We start from the raw sequence: 17627 nt of genomic DNA on the forward strand, positions 1-17627 counted from the left end.
TAGTGAGGTAAAAGTACTGGAATCTCAAAATTTTCCATGATTTTACTCAAATAATTAAATATGAAGTCTATGCACAGTGTTGAAGCAGCAAAGAAAATATTATATTCAGTAGCTTTAAACTCTTGCTTTCAGTAGTGAGGTAAATGTACTGGAATCTCAAAATTTTCCATGATTTTACTCAAATAATGATATATGAACTAGCTAATAATTAAATATGAAAGAGCTTTTCAAAAGCTACAAAATGATGTATAACACTTGCATATAAAGCAATTATAATAACTTCAAAAAATTGCACAAACTGGAAGAACGTAAAAAATGTACGAACTTTTGGTTCACCCTATATATATTGCAATAGAGATCCGGTTAAGGACTTAGAAAGTTTATACAGTACAGTCCTCCGTATCCGAACCCCCATTATCCTAATATCCAAATATTTTGTTATCCGAATTGCGTACACAATTTTTTTAAATAAATAAAATACAAACACAACCTTTCAACGTGTGCAACAGTAAGCGAAAGTAATGATGAGTATGTGCCATCTAACGCCGAAGCATTCGTGGCATTTGAAAAATGTCCTTGGTGGTTTGAAGCACAAAGAGAATGGAACTGTGCACGATTACATATCTTAACAAAGTTATGTGATTTATTAACGAAAAAAATACGAGATCCTTAAATATCGAAACAAATGATCAACTTTGTTAGTTTCTATATGAATTGAAATTTAATACAGAAAAGTGATTGTTCTATTATCTGAAAATCAATTTATCCACTTTTGTCTCCCAATTAATACGAACACCGGAGACTGTACTGTACTATGTACCAAAATAACGAATAAATAAGAATACAAAGGGACGTAATTAATTCCTACGCGTACTATAAACATCGATTAAAAATCCCGATTCGCTTCCATTCGTCGCCTATTGCTCGAATAAAATTTCACCCGTCCCTGGTCGAGCCATCTTACCTGGGAATATGAGATTCATTCTTTGTTCCAGTGTCACCGGTATGTCGTTGCCGTCGTCTGTGTTCTGGTTTCTATAGTAAATCACCCATGCGTGAACCGAGACGTCGAGAGAGAGCCATAACGCTAGGATCGCCGACGGTCCCAAGACGAGCATCGTTCCGCGTGAAGAAGGCACACAAAAGAAGACGAAGAGGAGGCCTAAGACCGTGGCGGAGTGCCTCTGCTCGGGAAAAACGTTTCCTTCCGGCGACACGTTCAGAGGGAACGAGAACGCACGGCCGACTGGTTCCCGGGATTTATATGAAAAGGCACTTCCTTCCCGCCGTTTCGACCCAGTTTCGTCTCATCTAATCGCGAGAATCACGCGTGGCGTACGAAATGGGTGGCCGCTGCGTGTCGCCCCCAGGTAATCGCTCCCTGCGAAACTCGTTAAACGCGGAAAGAGCACGTACGCAGACGTCGGGGCTACCGAATCAGTTGATGTGTGACTAAGATCGTAGACGGAATACGAAGTGTAACCTGTGACGCGCATAAATTTCATGATTGGTAGCTTGTAATTTATGCGAGCTGTTAAGTGGCAGACAGCGGGTGTGCTTTCGACAAATTAATAACTGTGTTTCGTTTCATAGCTATTAACTACGTACGAGTGCCTCTAGAACGCCGTCGATATTTTACAGATTGTTTATTTATGTATTTATTTGCCAAATATACAGATCACATCACTAATAAAACGGATTAAAGTGGCGCTTGTAATCGTATTTAACAAATATTGCTTGGGATATTGACAAGAATTTTTTTTTTTTAGGTTGAATTTAAAATGTGTTTCTCGAGTATTTGTTCTACTAATTTATAGGTTTCTAGGAGCGATACAAATGAGGGGTGTGCTGCAATAAGGAGGCAGCTAGATTTTTTTATGGTTTTGAGGTTAGAACATAATCACGAGTTTAAAAAATTCTTTTCATTTTTGTGGTGCAATAAGGAGACAACTCCGGTCACTAGAAAAATCGATGATGTCGATTTGACGTAGACAGAGCAGGAAGAAGAACGAATTTTGCACTAATTTTACAATTTTTTGTATTCTGTATTTTTTTCTTTTTATATTGCTAAATGTTTTAAGAATAAAATAAACACGTGTTTGAGAGAGAATTTTGTTCTTCTCATTCAGAAAAATCCTTTAAATTTCAAGTGCTTTTTAGAACGGGACGTAATAGAAAGGCAGCTCCAAACTGCAGATGAAATCAGGAACGGCATAATTTCATAATTAGGTACCTATGCTATGATATGAAAAAGAAAAAGAAAGAAAATTCCAAAAATCTGAATTTTAAAACGTTTTATTTTTAATTTCCTAAAAATTTGAACAAAAATGGAGCTGCCTTCTTATTGATGCACATACCTCAAATTTTATCCGAAACACTTTTGATTATATATCGCGATTTAAATAGAATGACAGACTATGAAATATCGGGTGATTTCTTAGGTTGAACCAATTTGGACATTTACACAAATGTTTATCAAAGCATTGCGATAGTCGTTTCAGACATTTTACCAGTGCATTCAAAAATGGTTCTACAGTATTGTCTCGAAATAAGCAACTCGGTCGGGACCGGCGAGTTGCTAATTTCGAGACAATACTGTATTTCCTTTACCATAGTGACTCATACTATTGCGAATAAATTTCTTGCCGCTTGAATTATATCTTTCTCCGATTGCTTAATCTCGTGTAACAATTTTGCTTTTAATTTTGATTTTATTTTCGGACCGTGTTCTATTTACCTTGTGTATCGTAATGATCGCTACCACGTACGTAGCTCGTTAGTTTAAATAACGGATTAGCAACGGCAAGCGGTTCGTATCGGGCTTCTGATAAATACACAGATCGCAGCAACACGTGTCTCTTCACGCGTCGTGTTCCGAGCAAGAAACACGGGTACGTTGAATTTATACGGGCCACCGATCACAAGTCTCCGTGCACGTACACCGTTTATGGTGTTTGACACGGTGGATCGTGATGTACTAACTCGCAAACTACCCTTTCTCGGTTTTCGATGTAACATGTGTTGATTATAAAGGATTGGCCAACCAGATATTACCACATCGATTAACGTCAATGTTAATCAAGCAGTAATGTAAAGTAATGTAAAAGCTTGATAAAACAAAAATGAGAATATAGACCCATTTATTCTTTTTGTGGAGGAACTTTCAAAAAGATGGAGAGATTGAAAATAGTTGAATGCACATTAATTTAATGTGAACGCTAATCGTGTCGTGCGACCGATTTGGCGATTAGTGCCAATTAAATTAATTTTAATTCAGCTATTTTCAATCTTTCCATCTTTTTGAAAGTTCCTCCACAAAGAGGATAAACGCGGTTCTTGTATTTTTTTCATATTTTTAAAAGTGTTCATCGTTCAAAAACGAAGTATCTGTTTAAAACAATTCTTTTCAAAAATGGTTAAAAATATTTCTGTTTAAACTGTCGCTAATAACCTAGACGTTAATCCGACCTTAAACAAATCATTGAAAAAAAAGATAGCACAAAACTCTAAACAGATGTAAAATTGACAATCTTCAAAGTTCTTAAAAATCCTTTGAGATACATTTAAGTATTACCAAAGGCTACAGCGTATTCAAATTTCGTAAACATCCAAGATGTTGCGCCAAAAATTGTTCGATTTCGCAAGAAATGATCTTATAAACTGCATTACTTATAAACTGTTATTTTATTCTATTCGTTATCTGTTATTCGAATAAAATTTCAATACAAATTAATCACCGGACATACATTTCAAAACAAACAAACAGATTATTGTAATCTCAGATCTAAGGTTAAACAGTTTAGACGGTTCGGGTGCTTTCAAGAGATATTATCGTCTTCGCACTGGTCCTGTAGTTCCGGACAAAGGAAGTGCCTGATGTTTCGGGGTCCAACCAACCCTTCCTGTCGACGACCACACTCCGCCAACCAGAGTCCCACAGCCGTGACGCGATTCGTCGAGACCCTTGGACCGATTCCCGGCACTCGAAAAACCGTCTCCAGACGGCCTTCCTTTACCTCGTTTTTCATTCTCTCGAGAAACTCTTCGAACGGATCTGGTGGCGGAGGCGTTGGCTCGCGCTGTGGTTCACGGACCGGCTCCAGGCACTCGCAAATGCCATGAAGAATGTCCTCGAGTCCGATGGGCTCGTAGTCGTCGACTTCCTCGAACGACATAGTCTCTCTATCGCCTTCCTCCCCGGTAAAGCCAAACGAGGAGTCATCTAGGCTGTAGACGTTGCGATCCAATTCGTCCGGATGAAAATCGGGAAAGTAATCCTGATCGACGGCTCGACGATCTTGATCTTCGGGTAGCTCTTCAGGCTTCTGTCCATCGGACGCAAGCGTAAGCTGTGCCGGAAATGTTATATGGGATAAGTTCCCGATTCACGCGATTAATTCGTTCTGGAGCTTCCATCGTATATGGAATTATAGATGACGAATGACGAATCGTTAAGGGTGTTCCAAAATTAACGCAACATTCGAATTTGTCGCCATTTTTGCAGAAAATTGATGGCAAGCCTGAAAAAAAGAACAATTTAACAGCTGAGAGTTTAGGGTTAGTAAAAATGGAGCGTTATACGATAGAATAACAATATTTAAAAAATAATGAATGTTTGACGGCCGCGGTTCGAAAATTTTATACAAAATATGGTAAAAATAGTGTTTTAACCTCGTCAACTGTGAAAAGATTAATTGAAAAATTCAGGGAGACTGGATCGGTTGGAGACGCTAAACACACCAGTCGTCCAAAAACAACCCGTTCAAATGTCAATCACGAAGCGGTGCGTGAGAGTGTTGGTGAAAACCCACGAACATCAATTCGGCGCGAGGCGTCTTGAACAAGAATTGCAAATTTCAATCTCCCTGAATTTTTCAATTAATCTTTTCACAGTCGACGAGGTTAAAACACTATTTTTACCATATTTTTAACCGACTTCGAAAAGGCGTATATTTTTTTTTTGATGTATGTTGTATAAAATTTTCGAACTGCGAACTTTCATTATTTTTGAAATATTGTTCAATGATGAAAACACGTTGTTGTATCGTATAATGCTTCATTTGTACTAACCCTAAACTCTCAGCTGTCAAATTGTTCTTTTTTCAGAATTGCCAACAATTTCTTAAAAAATGGTGGCAAATTCAAATGTTTGCGTTAATTTTGTGACACCCTTTAGATGACTTATCCCTTCAGGGTCGCCACGTGTCTTATGAATGTACAATCCTAGGCCCGGTGCGCACATCCGTGTTTTAAACGTGCCACAGCGGCGCCGCAATTGCGTTGCGTGGATTCAAAAATAAATGCCGCGCTGCACACATACCTCCGGTAACGTGGCGGCAGCAAATACGTCCAAGTTACGTGCGTATAATTCCGCATAGTGCCGCAAATCCCTACGGGGCGCCGCAATGTACACACGCACGTATTCCATCTCCTTATTTCTAATTTAAACAACGCTATTTGATCGAATTTGTCGAAATTCGCAGTTTAGATTAAAACCGAATTGCAATTTCATGGATTTGTATAATACATGTGCATTCTATGAGACATGACATTTTGTCGAATGACGATCGCAATCCATCCATTGAATTCTAATATTCATGAACGTGTCATCGTATCAGAAGCTCCAATTACTACACGCAACGCGGAAAGCCAGAAACAAAAGGCTCCAAAGTTTCCGCTGAAATTTCATTCGAGAAATTTCAAGTATATTTACAATAAAGGATCTGTTATCTGTTCCACATGCCATATTCCACTTCAAGTATATTTACAATAAAGGATCTGTTATCTGTTCCACATGCCAGGTGAAACTGATTATGACAGTGATTCGTGGAATGTAAATACGATTGTCACTTCTTTTACCTGCGTTATTTTACACGACAGTGCAGTATCTTTTTTAATAATCAATTTTGTTCGTGTTTCATTGTTTCTAATTTGATCAGTAATATTCGATAGAAGCCTGCGAATGTCGCAGATTAATTAAAATAAAATAAACTACGATTTTACGGACTGTGCGTAATTTACAGTGCGAGAGAAAATGATGATCCGACATTGGACACACCTGAACGTGTACTCTACATATTCATGTCCCATTTTATGTAAACACATTGAAAGTCGCTTTTGCTGGTAGTGATTTACGAAGCTTATGGAAATAAATGTAAACAGAAGCTAAATAGAATCGGTAGGACAGCACGGTATATGCAAAATATGTATTCACAATAAATGAATAATTTAGTAATATTATGTCAGCTTCAACTGGACGTTTTTGTATTGATTTATAGTGTCTTTAAATTATGTTTTGTTGTGAATCCCAACATTATTCGACAATTTATAATTTTAACTCTCTTAAAAAAGTAGCATCGGAACGAAAGTTCACCGGACGATATACAGGGTGTCCCAGCATCGGTGGTACAACCGACAAGAAGGTGATTCAGTATGAATAAGGAAATCGAAAATAAGGAATAAAATTTTTTCATTCGAGGTTTCGTCCTCGAGAAAATCGGTTTTGAATATTCAGCGAGTACACGTACACGAAACTATGGTTTGGATGGATGGATCTCGATACAAGTCATATGTCACTTATAAGTGGTACGGATATCATTAGTATCAAGATGATGTGCTGCATTACTCATTTCTGCCTACGGATTTAGAGTGAATTTAAAGTCTGTATCGAGCAGGGCTTCTTAAACTTTTTTCAATCGCGACCCCATTTATGATTGTAATTTTTTCCGCTGTCTAAAAATTATAAAATAAATGTAAAAATGTTGTGACGATTTATTGATTAGGTAACAATATATACACATACGAAAAAATGTAGTTTTAGAATTTCTTTTAAAAACATACAAAAGTATGAAATTAAAAATTGCACAAGATGTTGTAAAATTGTATTTATTATAGTTACAAAAATTATATACCCTAGTTTTAATCAAAACTGGATGTTTTACAATAACATAAATAAAAGAGAATATTGGAGAGAATATTAAATATTTTACATTAAAATCTCGCGACCCCAAAATTGCACTAATCGATCCATAGTTTAAGAAACCCTGCTTTAGAGGATATCACGTTATTTCGAATGGCGATCCCAATCTTGCCAGCACATGCTAAAATTCTCCCCACAGGCCTCCATTCTAGAGTCTACGGTAAACTCTCTCGGTCGACTCTCGCGGTCGAAAAGCAATTCGATAGATCGATACCGACGAAACATCGAACGAACGACGAGCAAGCAAAAAAAAAGAACCTCGAACTCGTTCCCCGGGCGAAAATTGAAAATACCCGCGGCGGTTTATCCGAGTTTCTCGGGCCTAGAAAATTAGATATTCGACCCCCGCGTTATGTATCGTTAGTCGCTGCCCGGCATAATTAAGCAGTGAAACTTTCATCACCGAGCTGCATTTTTCATTCGAAGCGTTGCTAGAATGTTGGCGTTACCCAACCCCTGTCGTCCACTTACGGTTATTTACGAACCTCGCTTTTCTGCTCGTGTTCGCGATGATCCATCGGGTGAATCGTGACCCCCTCCAAGGGAAGTGTCTGCTCCTGATGCACTTCATCAATTTCCGACAATCTCCCGTCGACGCCGTAATCCTTCAGAACCTGGAGGTACTCCGAAGATCGGCTTTCGCTCGGAGCCAGTCCGCAAACATCCAGTTGGGTATCTTCCTCCTGACCCGAGTTCGATTGAAAATGACACGTTTACCGGGGGCCCGTCAGGTGACATACACGAAAAGCAGCTCGGAAATGGCGTCAACCCTTATGTCGATACACGAAAGTGAAGCGGAATCGCTTGAGATATGAAAAAGTAAATTACAAACGCGGACGGTCGAGTATTATTATTCTTATTCTTATAAAGTTGGAACAATTATACAGGAACTGCACAGGTTTTGTAGAATCAAAACCGGTAAGATTAGAATCTAAATTATATAAAGGAATTCGTTACTCTTCGTCCTCGAAACAGAAGAAATTCTATTTGAAATTCTTTTCCGAATGAAGAATAGCACGGAAGATAATTGCAAGTATTCTTTAACTCTTTTTGGCACGCGATTGATGAAAGAAAAGTAAAGTTCAAACTGCACAGAAGGAAAGTGTCAACAACTTGCTAACGCCTTTGACTTGTATACATTTCTGAATCCACTTATTATATTTTTAGCATTAGTTTATAGTAATGCTGTATGAATGAAAAACTAAATAAAATAGTAAAGGTAAGCAAAAGATGGGATAGTTTTTAACCCAGTTAACTTCAAAGAGTTAAACTGCGATACTCTGTATTAGTTTATTTACCTCAATATTATTTCTTTCTATTTTTTTATATTTCTCATACGGCCATAACTTAGTGAAAAATAATCAAATTTGCCAAACGAAACGTTTAAATGATATACATTTAACATGTTAAGCGTCAGTGTTCATCGTCGGTGACTAACATATACAGGGTGTCCCAAAAATGTTGGAGGTGCTTGAAAGGAGTGGTAATTTAAAATAATTTTTTCCTTAGCGAAAATGTTATCCGAGGCTTCGTTAAGGAGATATTAACAGAAAACCTCGACCAATCACAGCGCGGCTGTCTAGCACGTAGCCTATACTACTGCGTCTGTCCAGCGAGGAGCCTATGCTACTGCGTCTGTCTACCGTGTGGCCTATTCTACTGCGGGCGCTCCATCGGGAATACTAGCGCTCTGATTGATCGAAGTTTTTTGTTAATATCTCCATAACGAACCCTCGGACAACATTTTCGCAAGGAAAAAGTTGTTTTAAATCACTCCCCGAACCACGTCTTTCAAGGAACTCCAAGAAATTTAAATGAATTATAATAAATTCCTCGACTAATATGAACGTATATCAGAATAAAATATATTGATGCTCCATTTATACGAGTTAATAGAATTAATCACCCAAATTTAACATTTTTTATTTTTGGGACACCTTGTATAATGTAAAAAATTACATTCTTATGTTAATTATTTCAAAGCTCGAAAATAAAAAAAAATGTATCTAAATATCATCCTTTAACAACTGAAAAAGAATGATTTTACGATGTTGTTGGGAAAACAAATTTCACTTGAATCACTTTCCTATGCATTCTAATACAGCGAATATCCTTACATCATGGCGCGAACGAAAAAGAAAACAAAGCAGGTACTGAACGCGTTGAAACTTGAATTGGAAACAGCGAGATTTTCGAAAGAAAGTTGAAATGGGTTACCCAGATATCCGGGTATTGACATAGGGGTTAATTACCAGGCATCGATAAATCGTGCTCGCCATCGAGTCGAACGATTCGATCGATTTGGGAAGAGTTGACTCAACGATCGTCCCAATTGAAACGCGCTACGCAATCGTAACGGGGTTCTGTAAATTTACGCCGCACGCGGTTCAGTCGTTACCGGGCTGATTTCGGACGATGGAAACGGCGCGTTCGACAGCGCATCGAGTAATTATTTTCCGGGAAAGCCGTTTCGATTGCGCGCGATTCCATTTGCATCAGTCCGTTATTAACGAAATTATGTTTGGTTATCGTCGAGAGGCGAAGGGAGGCGTAGAACACTCGAATTTGCTCGGTACATTTTTCGTTCCGTTAATCGCGGCCGAGCCCGAATGATCCAAAAAATGACTCGCTGCCACGAATAAGCTGTCGATGGGAGCCAAAAGTGAGAATTAGTCCCATAAACGCATAGTTTATTCCACTATCCTTGACTCTTTGAGCGAATTAAAAAAAATTCATACAAAAAAAATTTTAAACAACTTTCTTATCAAGTTAAAGTGATTCTTTTTACCCAAAGAACTCGTTCTTTTTTTCAAATTTGCAGTAATTTCACATTTCACCATTTTTGCGGGTTTTTCTTAGTTCACATAGAAGAAAAATGTATGAAAATGAAAATTTCTTTTGGTTTTTTTTTGTACCAAACCAAAATTACGACCTGCATCTTTCCCGCCGATAGGAGGTTCTAATTGTGAGGTGTTCTACAAATGTGCGTCACAGTCGACTCAACTTGAATATTTCTTGTTGAAAAAATTTCTACAAACAACTCAAATATGTACGAAAATAGGATAAAAAGTTCGATAGAATTAATTATTTTTTTCCATCCTACAAAAATTCACGAAAAACCGCTTTTTTAGACCTCCTAATTCAGGATACCCCCTTAAGAATAAAGTCTCTTTGTACTGAGAAGCCATGTTTTTGAGAGACTTGAATTCGAACGTTTCGAGGCACTGCTGTTACAATCTTCTAATGTCAACAGCGTGTTCGTGTACTCGCGGTTTGTGTAGTGTTATCGCAATAACTTCGTTTATATCGGTACATAGTTCGAATTGATAGCAGGTAAAATAACAAGTTCGATAGAGTACCGTTTCCTACTTGTTGTATCATAACAAATATTGAGATTTGCGTACGCACCGTACGTGGGTTTATACGCTGTTGTTACTTACCGGAGCAAACAATGATATACTTTTTTAACACAGCATTCGTAGATCTATGCATGTATACATGGCATTTCCTCCTTACCTTTTTGACGTAGAATATGCCGAGACGAAGTTACAAAAATGAAATAATATTTTATTTGGAAATTTGAGCAATTGTAAAATAGATGGAAATGTGTCTGCTAGGGCTGATATTTATTACATTTCTACGACAAAAGTGTGGTCCCCTTTGCCTTTTCTTTCGAAGCATACCTGTGATCGACACTATTCCAGTGGAAACGTAGCAAACCTGCCAGGCACATTTCCCATTGCTGTGTTATTGCTGAAACTCTAATCATTCGCCAAAGCCAGTGGATATTAATTTATCCCGAGGACAAAGTTCACACGGAAATCATTGCCGCGCATTATTCACCCAGTGTTTTAACCCTGGACTAAACAGCCCACTATCGAAAGAATTCGTCGGCGCTTTAACACGTTGACGACGGCTCGCATCACCGGTGGGTCATACATCGTGCAACTTGATGGCGCATCGCCGCACCACGCGGACAGTGGAAAACCGCGCCGGTGTCAACGTGTTAAGGTCGATTCAGACTATACGACACGGACCGTCACGTTCCGGCAACGGCACGTACCGGCACCGACACGACAAAACATTCAAACACGCGTTTTAATGGAACTATTCGCACCTAACAGACACCGACCTGAACGTTCCGTCGACGAGAATAGTGTGAATAGTTCCATTAAAACGCGTGTTTGAATGTTTTGTCGTGTCGTTGGCGGTTCGTGTCGTATAGTCTGAATCGATCTTTAACGACTCTATGAGAAGCTACCTCTTCCACGGTCTCTGCGGTGGGCACACGATACAATCTTGAATCGCACGTGCTGAAGGACTCATCGGAAGCGAAAGTCGGGCCGCAGGGATGAGAAAAATCCTCCGCATCCTCTTTCTCGCACACGCAAGGATGTTCGCCGCTGCAGTCGAGTCCTGCCAAATATCCGTAGAGACGTAGGAACGTCGGCAGCGGTATCATTGCCGATCCGCCTTCTGGCTCTTCCGTCAGCAATTCGCACACGTATATCATCGTTTCGAATAGATTCTGCACGGCACAAAGGGGTAGAGAGGTGAACTCGCCGCGAATTATAGTCCCGGCAACAATGGCCGGGTGATTAATTTAATTCTATCCGGAGTAACGATGATTCATTGATTCGCATTAAAGTTCGTGAATTAAATACGCGCCCGGGCCCTACGGGAACATTCCGCCAATTATGTATCTTCGGCGCCCCGTGTCGCGAACAATGCGCTACCTAAAATTGTTTCCCGGAACGGTGAGAAAAAAGAAATCAATTAACGCCCGGGAATATTTTGTTTCGCTCCGGGACCGATGGAAATTGAATTGTACGGAAATTTCGCCGGGGATTGTATACAATGAAACCAAAACGTTTCCATCCGTTCCACCAGTGCTTCACAAGCTTCGATTCCAGCCAATACACGCTGTGACGATTATATGGGCGTTTCGCACAAAATTTATCATTTCAAAACTGATCGATTCTTAACCTAAGAGTTTTAATACTTTTTTGAAGATATAAGAATACATCTATTAAGGGGCTATGACAGTCTAGCGAGAGAAACATGAGGCGATCGTTGGAATATTTATGTACGTAACTATGCTATGGATTGTTTTGAAACTTTGCGTGTCTATTAACTAATGTTAAAACAGTAAGTTGAATTTTTTTTGTTTAAATTGCTGTCTACGGCTGCCACGATATGTACAAATCGTAGTATTTTAAACGAAAAAAATCAAAAATAATCTTATTCTGTATACATGAAAAAAGTCAAAATAGTTTTGCAGTATTACATGCGTACAAAAATCTTCATAGAGTGTCGTATCAAAAGCGACTGCAACACCCGTGACTTCCACCTTGTTAGACTACTCCGGTAGGATCATTCATGTGTCGTGGCTTATTATCGGTAACCCTTTGCGGTCCTATGTCGAGTGAGCCTCGACAAAAATGTACCGAAATCAGAAAATTCGGCCTGCAAAGGGGTAAAGGCCTTGTGACATAATGTAGCCCAAATAACTTTCCTCGTTTCTTCTATTGAATCCGTATTTCAGGTTGTTACTAGTCCATAATACGTTGTCAAGCTTAAATTTGTGTTTACACAACTCGAATATCTAAACTAAATATTCTCGTCCTTAACGAAGCCTCGGACAACATTTTCGCTAAGGAAAAAGTTGTTTCAAATCACCCCTTGAACCACCCTTTTTAAGGAACTTCAACATTTTTGGGACACCCTGTACAGTCAGTGTAATAAGTATTTGTATAGGAATCGATTCAAAATAAAACTTCATATATTTATTTTATTAATAAATTTCAGGGGAAGAAATAATTAACCAACATTCCTACATATTTTTAGAATAGAATTTACGTAAATTAAAGTTTACTATTTTTATTCTCTTATTCATTTTATTTTAAATTTGTTGCTGTACGAATACTTCTTACATTGACTCTAATTCTGTTAATTATTCGTATACATGAAAAATACTTCGGGATCATAGTTTGAACGTATTATACTTATTTATTCTCTTATTCATTTTATTTTAAATTTGTTGCTGTACGAATACTTCTTACATTGACTCTAATTCTGTTAATTATTCGTATACATGAAAAATACTTCGGGATACTACAAAATTCCATTTCTGAAGCAGTCGAACTAGCATAGCCCCCTAATGCGTTCAAAAATAAATAGTATATTTAAAAAAAAAATTGACGTGACTTTTGGTTTCTTATTCAACATTTAACGTTAGTTCATGCCATTGCCGATAGTAAGAAAAACTTGAAATAAAATATTAACGCGTGCGACTATGAATAATTCCAACTTGTTGAGTTTGAAATATCCCACCATTCATACAACACGTAAGCAAAACGTGGAACACTTTTCAACCCTCGCAACCCCCAAGAGTCAGCAACACGATTCAAGTTGTTCCGAGCTCGAACCTAAAGAAGCCATCTCAGTTCGTCCCAGATTATGTTAATGCCAGCAGGCGATAAAAGAAACAAATCTCCTTCATCGATCACGTTCCTTAGATGATGGCCCCGCGCGCCAGGACAGAATCGATTAACGACTCGGTCTAAAAATATCATTTATACGAGCTAAGAGGAGGGATGAAGCACGGGATCACACGCGAAGGGTGTCCGAGAGGAACGGATAGCATACAGGCTCGCTCTATTTTAGGTATTTCATGGGAGAATGTCGTGAGCGGGTTTCTATTTTCGGCTCCAGACGGCTTACCTTACCTAAGAATCCGCAGGCGATCGCGAGGAATTTGTACAAGTTACACTCCCTGTTGGGCAAAAATTTGCCTACGAGGAAGATCTGGTAGAGGGTTGACTCGGCCAAAGCGACGCCTTGCCATCTTTCTAACAGGACGCTGACGCAGACTTTCTCCGCGCGACCAAACACGTTCAAAAGGGTCCTCAGGTAGCCAGGCGTGATACCTGTCGGATGGCTGAACGGGGGGTACTCCAATCTTTCCTAAGAAAATAGCGCACGTTGTCACGACTCACGGTCAGCGGTTGCTTCGATCATTTGCATACACTTAGCTCACGGACGACGCACAGTGGGACAAAACGGCGCTCGCGGCGATCAAAAATCGATTTTCGTGAATTTGAAAAATGGAAAAACTGTTCAAGTACATGGATAGAGAACAAATTGCTGTTTAATGTAGTGCAATCTGTTTTTTTATATTTGCTCTCGTTTAGCTCTGGTGCGCATTCAAAGTCAGTTGAAATTCGTTCAAGCAAAATGCTTATGATATCACACCTAACTTCAATGTACGATTCTGAAAAACTTTGCTCGGAAAGACGAAATTCCAATGAATCATAAAGCTTGCTGGATTAGTATAGATTGTATTCAATGCATAAAGCAAGTCAAAATGTTAACAACTTGTTCAATAATAACATTTAAATAAAAGGAAGTACAGCGTATTAAAATGTTAACTTTACGTAAGTTTTTAAAGGTGAGTCCCGTCGAGTCCTGGGGTATCATCAGTACCACACGAAAGGCTGAACCTTTCTCTTTCAGAAGCAAAAAGTATTAGCTGCTACTTTCTGCTACTTTTAAAGAAAACAGCGATTAAAGTAAACTCTGCCTCGCGCGACCGTTACGATCGCTACTGAACACTCGCTGTAGTACCGACCGACTATAGTGGTCACGCGAGGCAGAGTTTACTTTAATTGCTGTTTTCCTTAAAAGTAGCAGGAAGTAGCACCCAATTCTTTTTGCTTCTGAAAGAGCAAGGTTCAGTCTTTCATATGATACTGATTATACCCCGGAACTCGACGGGACTCACTTTTAAAAACTTATGTAAAGTTAACATTTTTAATTCGGTAATACAGCGAGTTTCCAGTAGTGACCGTAACGGTCACGCGATGTAGAGTTTACTTTAATCGCTGCTTTCTTTAAGAGTAGCAGAAAGTAGCAGCTAATTCTTTTTGCTTCTGAAAGAGAAAGGTTCACCCTTTCATACGATACTAATGATATCTCGGGAATGTACGGGAATCGTTTTCAAAAACTTAGGTAAAGTTAAAATTTTAATTCGGTATACTTTCTTTTTTTTTAAGTGTTATTATTTAACAAGTTTTAATCCCATATACCCTAATAATTTTTTACTCAATATTCACTTCTATTTCCAACTGGAAGATTGAATTTTATCCATTACAATTACAAAACTAAAGGTAACGTTCATATCTGTTTAGTTTCGTCGTGGTAATGAGTATACCAATTGCAATTAGTTTCTTTTTGGAAAACATAATAAAATTAAAAGCAGAGAGACACGTAGCGTTTTATTCGTTATTCTTTTTCTCGTGGTATGGGTGTGAAAATGTGCATTGTTAACTGTATCGACTGAAACATCTGAGGTACGGAAAAGAAAAGACAGTCACCTACTGATTAACCTGTTTCCACTGTTAAAACATGTGTGTATTCATTTTTAAGTAATCGAATTCTTTTCTTTCAAATTTATTAACAGGTTTGATGTGAATTTTAATTATAAAACACAAAGTATATAACATATAGCTAAGATATTCAACACACTGTACTTTATATGCAAATATTTCGTCACCCTCTAGATTAATATATTTTATATTGATATAACTTAAAGGCCATAATGTGGAGCAAAACTACTCCAAATATCATTAAAATATCTCCAGTAGAACTAAAGTTACAGATTTTTGATCGCCGAGAGCCGTTTTGTCGCCAAGGTATAGTTTCGATCAAATAGTCAACTGTCCTGAGGGTTTCACCTTTTAGAGTAGACTCTGTAATTCACTGTAACTCGGGACAGAAAACGACGAATTATTGTGTAGAAGAACCGAAATTGAGGGGCTAGTAACCGTTCTTTCGAAAGAGAAGCAACGAAAGAAAGAAAGGGAGATCCCAGAAATTAAAGAGTCATGTAGGTGAGAAACTACTAATGCAACTAGTTTTTTATTTTTGACTTTTTGGAAGTGAAAATTGTATCGTCGTGTTTGTGGTATTCTTCTGATTAAAATGACACCAAACATGATATAATTTAGTCCATATTTGTTTATTTTAGAAATGATAATAATTTATTTCCTTTGGGATGTAAAATACGCAAATATGCACTAAACTATACCGTGCTTGGTATCATTTTACTTATAAAAATAACATAAATACGACGGTACAATTTTTACTTCCAGAAAGTGAAAATTAAAAAAAGTTTTGTCGTTGCATTAGTAGTGTCACACCGATACCCGAACCCGGATTAGGTCCCATTACTGATTCGAGAAATGAATATAATTATCCAATAAAAAAAATTAAATTTTAATAACAACAACAACAATAATAATAATAATAAAAAATGAAAAACAATGAAAAATGTTATCTGAGAACAAACTTATTTGAGAAAAAAAATTGTATCGCGGGTTCATAATCCGATACAGAATGGCGTGCTGTGCACGAATGCATATCGCAAATAAACGTGACGCCTGGACTGAATTTTTTTTCTTAGTTCAGGCTAACGACCCGTTTATTCAACATCGTTTGTTTAAAGCAAAGAGAGGAAGGTAGACGAATATAGACTTAGAAACGCATGCAGCGTGTAAAAATATCGTTGGCAATATCTCGAGAGTAATCCTCCAAGCATTGGATCGGGTCACGGACAACGTTTATTGTTTCGCGGCGAGGTCGCTCCACCGTTCTCGCAGACACAGGAAAATCCTGCGAGAACGGCTAGGAAAATAGGAGAATCCGATAGTTCAAGGCTCGAATTTCCTGGCGCCATTCTGGCCGCGTCAGGTCATGGATAACGTTCATAATAACGAAGCGAGGGCTGAACAGGGATGAAAAAGCCTGGCAAAGACTGAATTAATTTACAGTGATCGGCTCGATTAACGGATTTAATCGTTCCTCGGTTATTTTGACCCATTAACCTCACCGCTGCGGCCAAATCTCTCGAGTGATTGCGACGTTTGGATGGGAACTAATAGAAATTACGCTGTAACCTCGATTATCCGTATTAATCGCTTTGGACCTGGTGCGAATTACGTTGCAGATGAACCTTAACACAATTTCTTAATATAAAATAATTAATTCGTTATAATAATAGTTCTTCGTGACAAATAACAGTAAATTAGATGAATTAGATTAGAAATAGATTCTCTAAAGGTGAAACTGGAGTAGAGACGATAATCGCAGAAATCAAAAATGGACGAAACTCTATTCGAATAAAACATGAAGAGAGTTTCGATCGGTATAAACGTCGCGTCGGTCGATTGATCGATGTATTCGACACTTTTCGGGCGGTTTCGAGAAGTGTCGTATCGTGTTGTCTTTTGTTTCGATTCAAGCAGTAGGAGGACGTGCAAGAGTCTTTTTATCATCCTGTAACGGTGGTAGCACACAGATGTACTGCATCGATCTTTTTATACACTTTAACCCTTTGCACTCGAGAGGTGACTCTCATTGTAGGTTTCATACAGCAAATCTACGATACCTAATGTTGCTTTAGGTTTCATTTCTTTGGAGCTCCAAGTGTCGATAAAATGATTGTCGGCGAAGTAAAGGTGACCTTATTCTCAAATCTAGATAGCTTAGAATTCATGGCAATAGAATGCTAAGAAACATCTCGAGTTGCTGGTAGATACCAGAAAAAAAGGCCTCGTGTGCAAAGGGTTAAATTCTTTGGAACTCGAGG

At 38.3% G+C, this 17627-nt stretch overlaps 2 protein-coding genes across 3 annotated transcripts in view; both read right to left on the reverse strand.

Annotated features, from left to right (window-relative positions):
• The window catches only part of LOC128875582 (phospholipase A2-like), an 11796-nt gene extending 10773 nt beyond the window's left edge, over positions 1 to 1023 (reverse strand). Inside the window, exon 1 of the mRNA XM_054121278.1 lies at positions 965 to 1023. Coding sequence (XP_053977253.1) covers positions 965 to 983 — 19 coding nt within the window. The 5' untranslated portion in view covers positions 984 to 1023. The remainder of the gene's footprint in view (positions 1 to 964) is intronic.
• The window catches only part of LOC128875579 (transmembrane protein 132E), a 195717-nt gene that overhangs the window by 91738 nt on the left and 86352 nt on the right, over positions 1 to 17627 (reverse strand). The gene's annotated exons all lie outside the window — the stretch shown is intronic.

The sequence above is a fragment of the Hylaeus volcanicus genome, chromosome 4, assembly GCF_026283585.1.
Source record: "Hylaeus volcanicus isolate JK05 chromosome 4, UHH_iyHylVolc1.0_haploid, whole genome shotgun sequence".
NCBI classification, from domain to species: domain Eukaryota; kingdom Metazoa; phylum Arthropoda; class Insecta; order Hymenoptera; family Colletidae; genus Hylaeus; species Hylaeus volcanicus.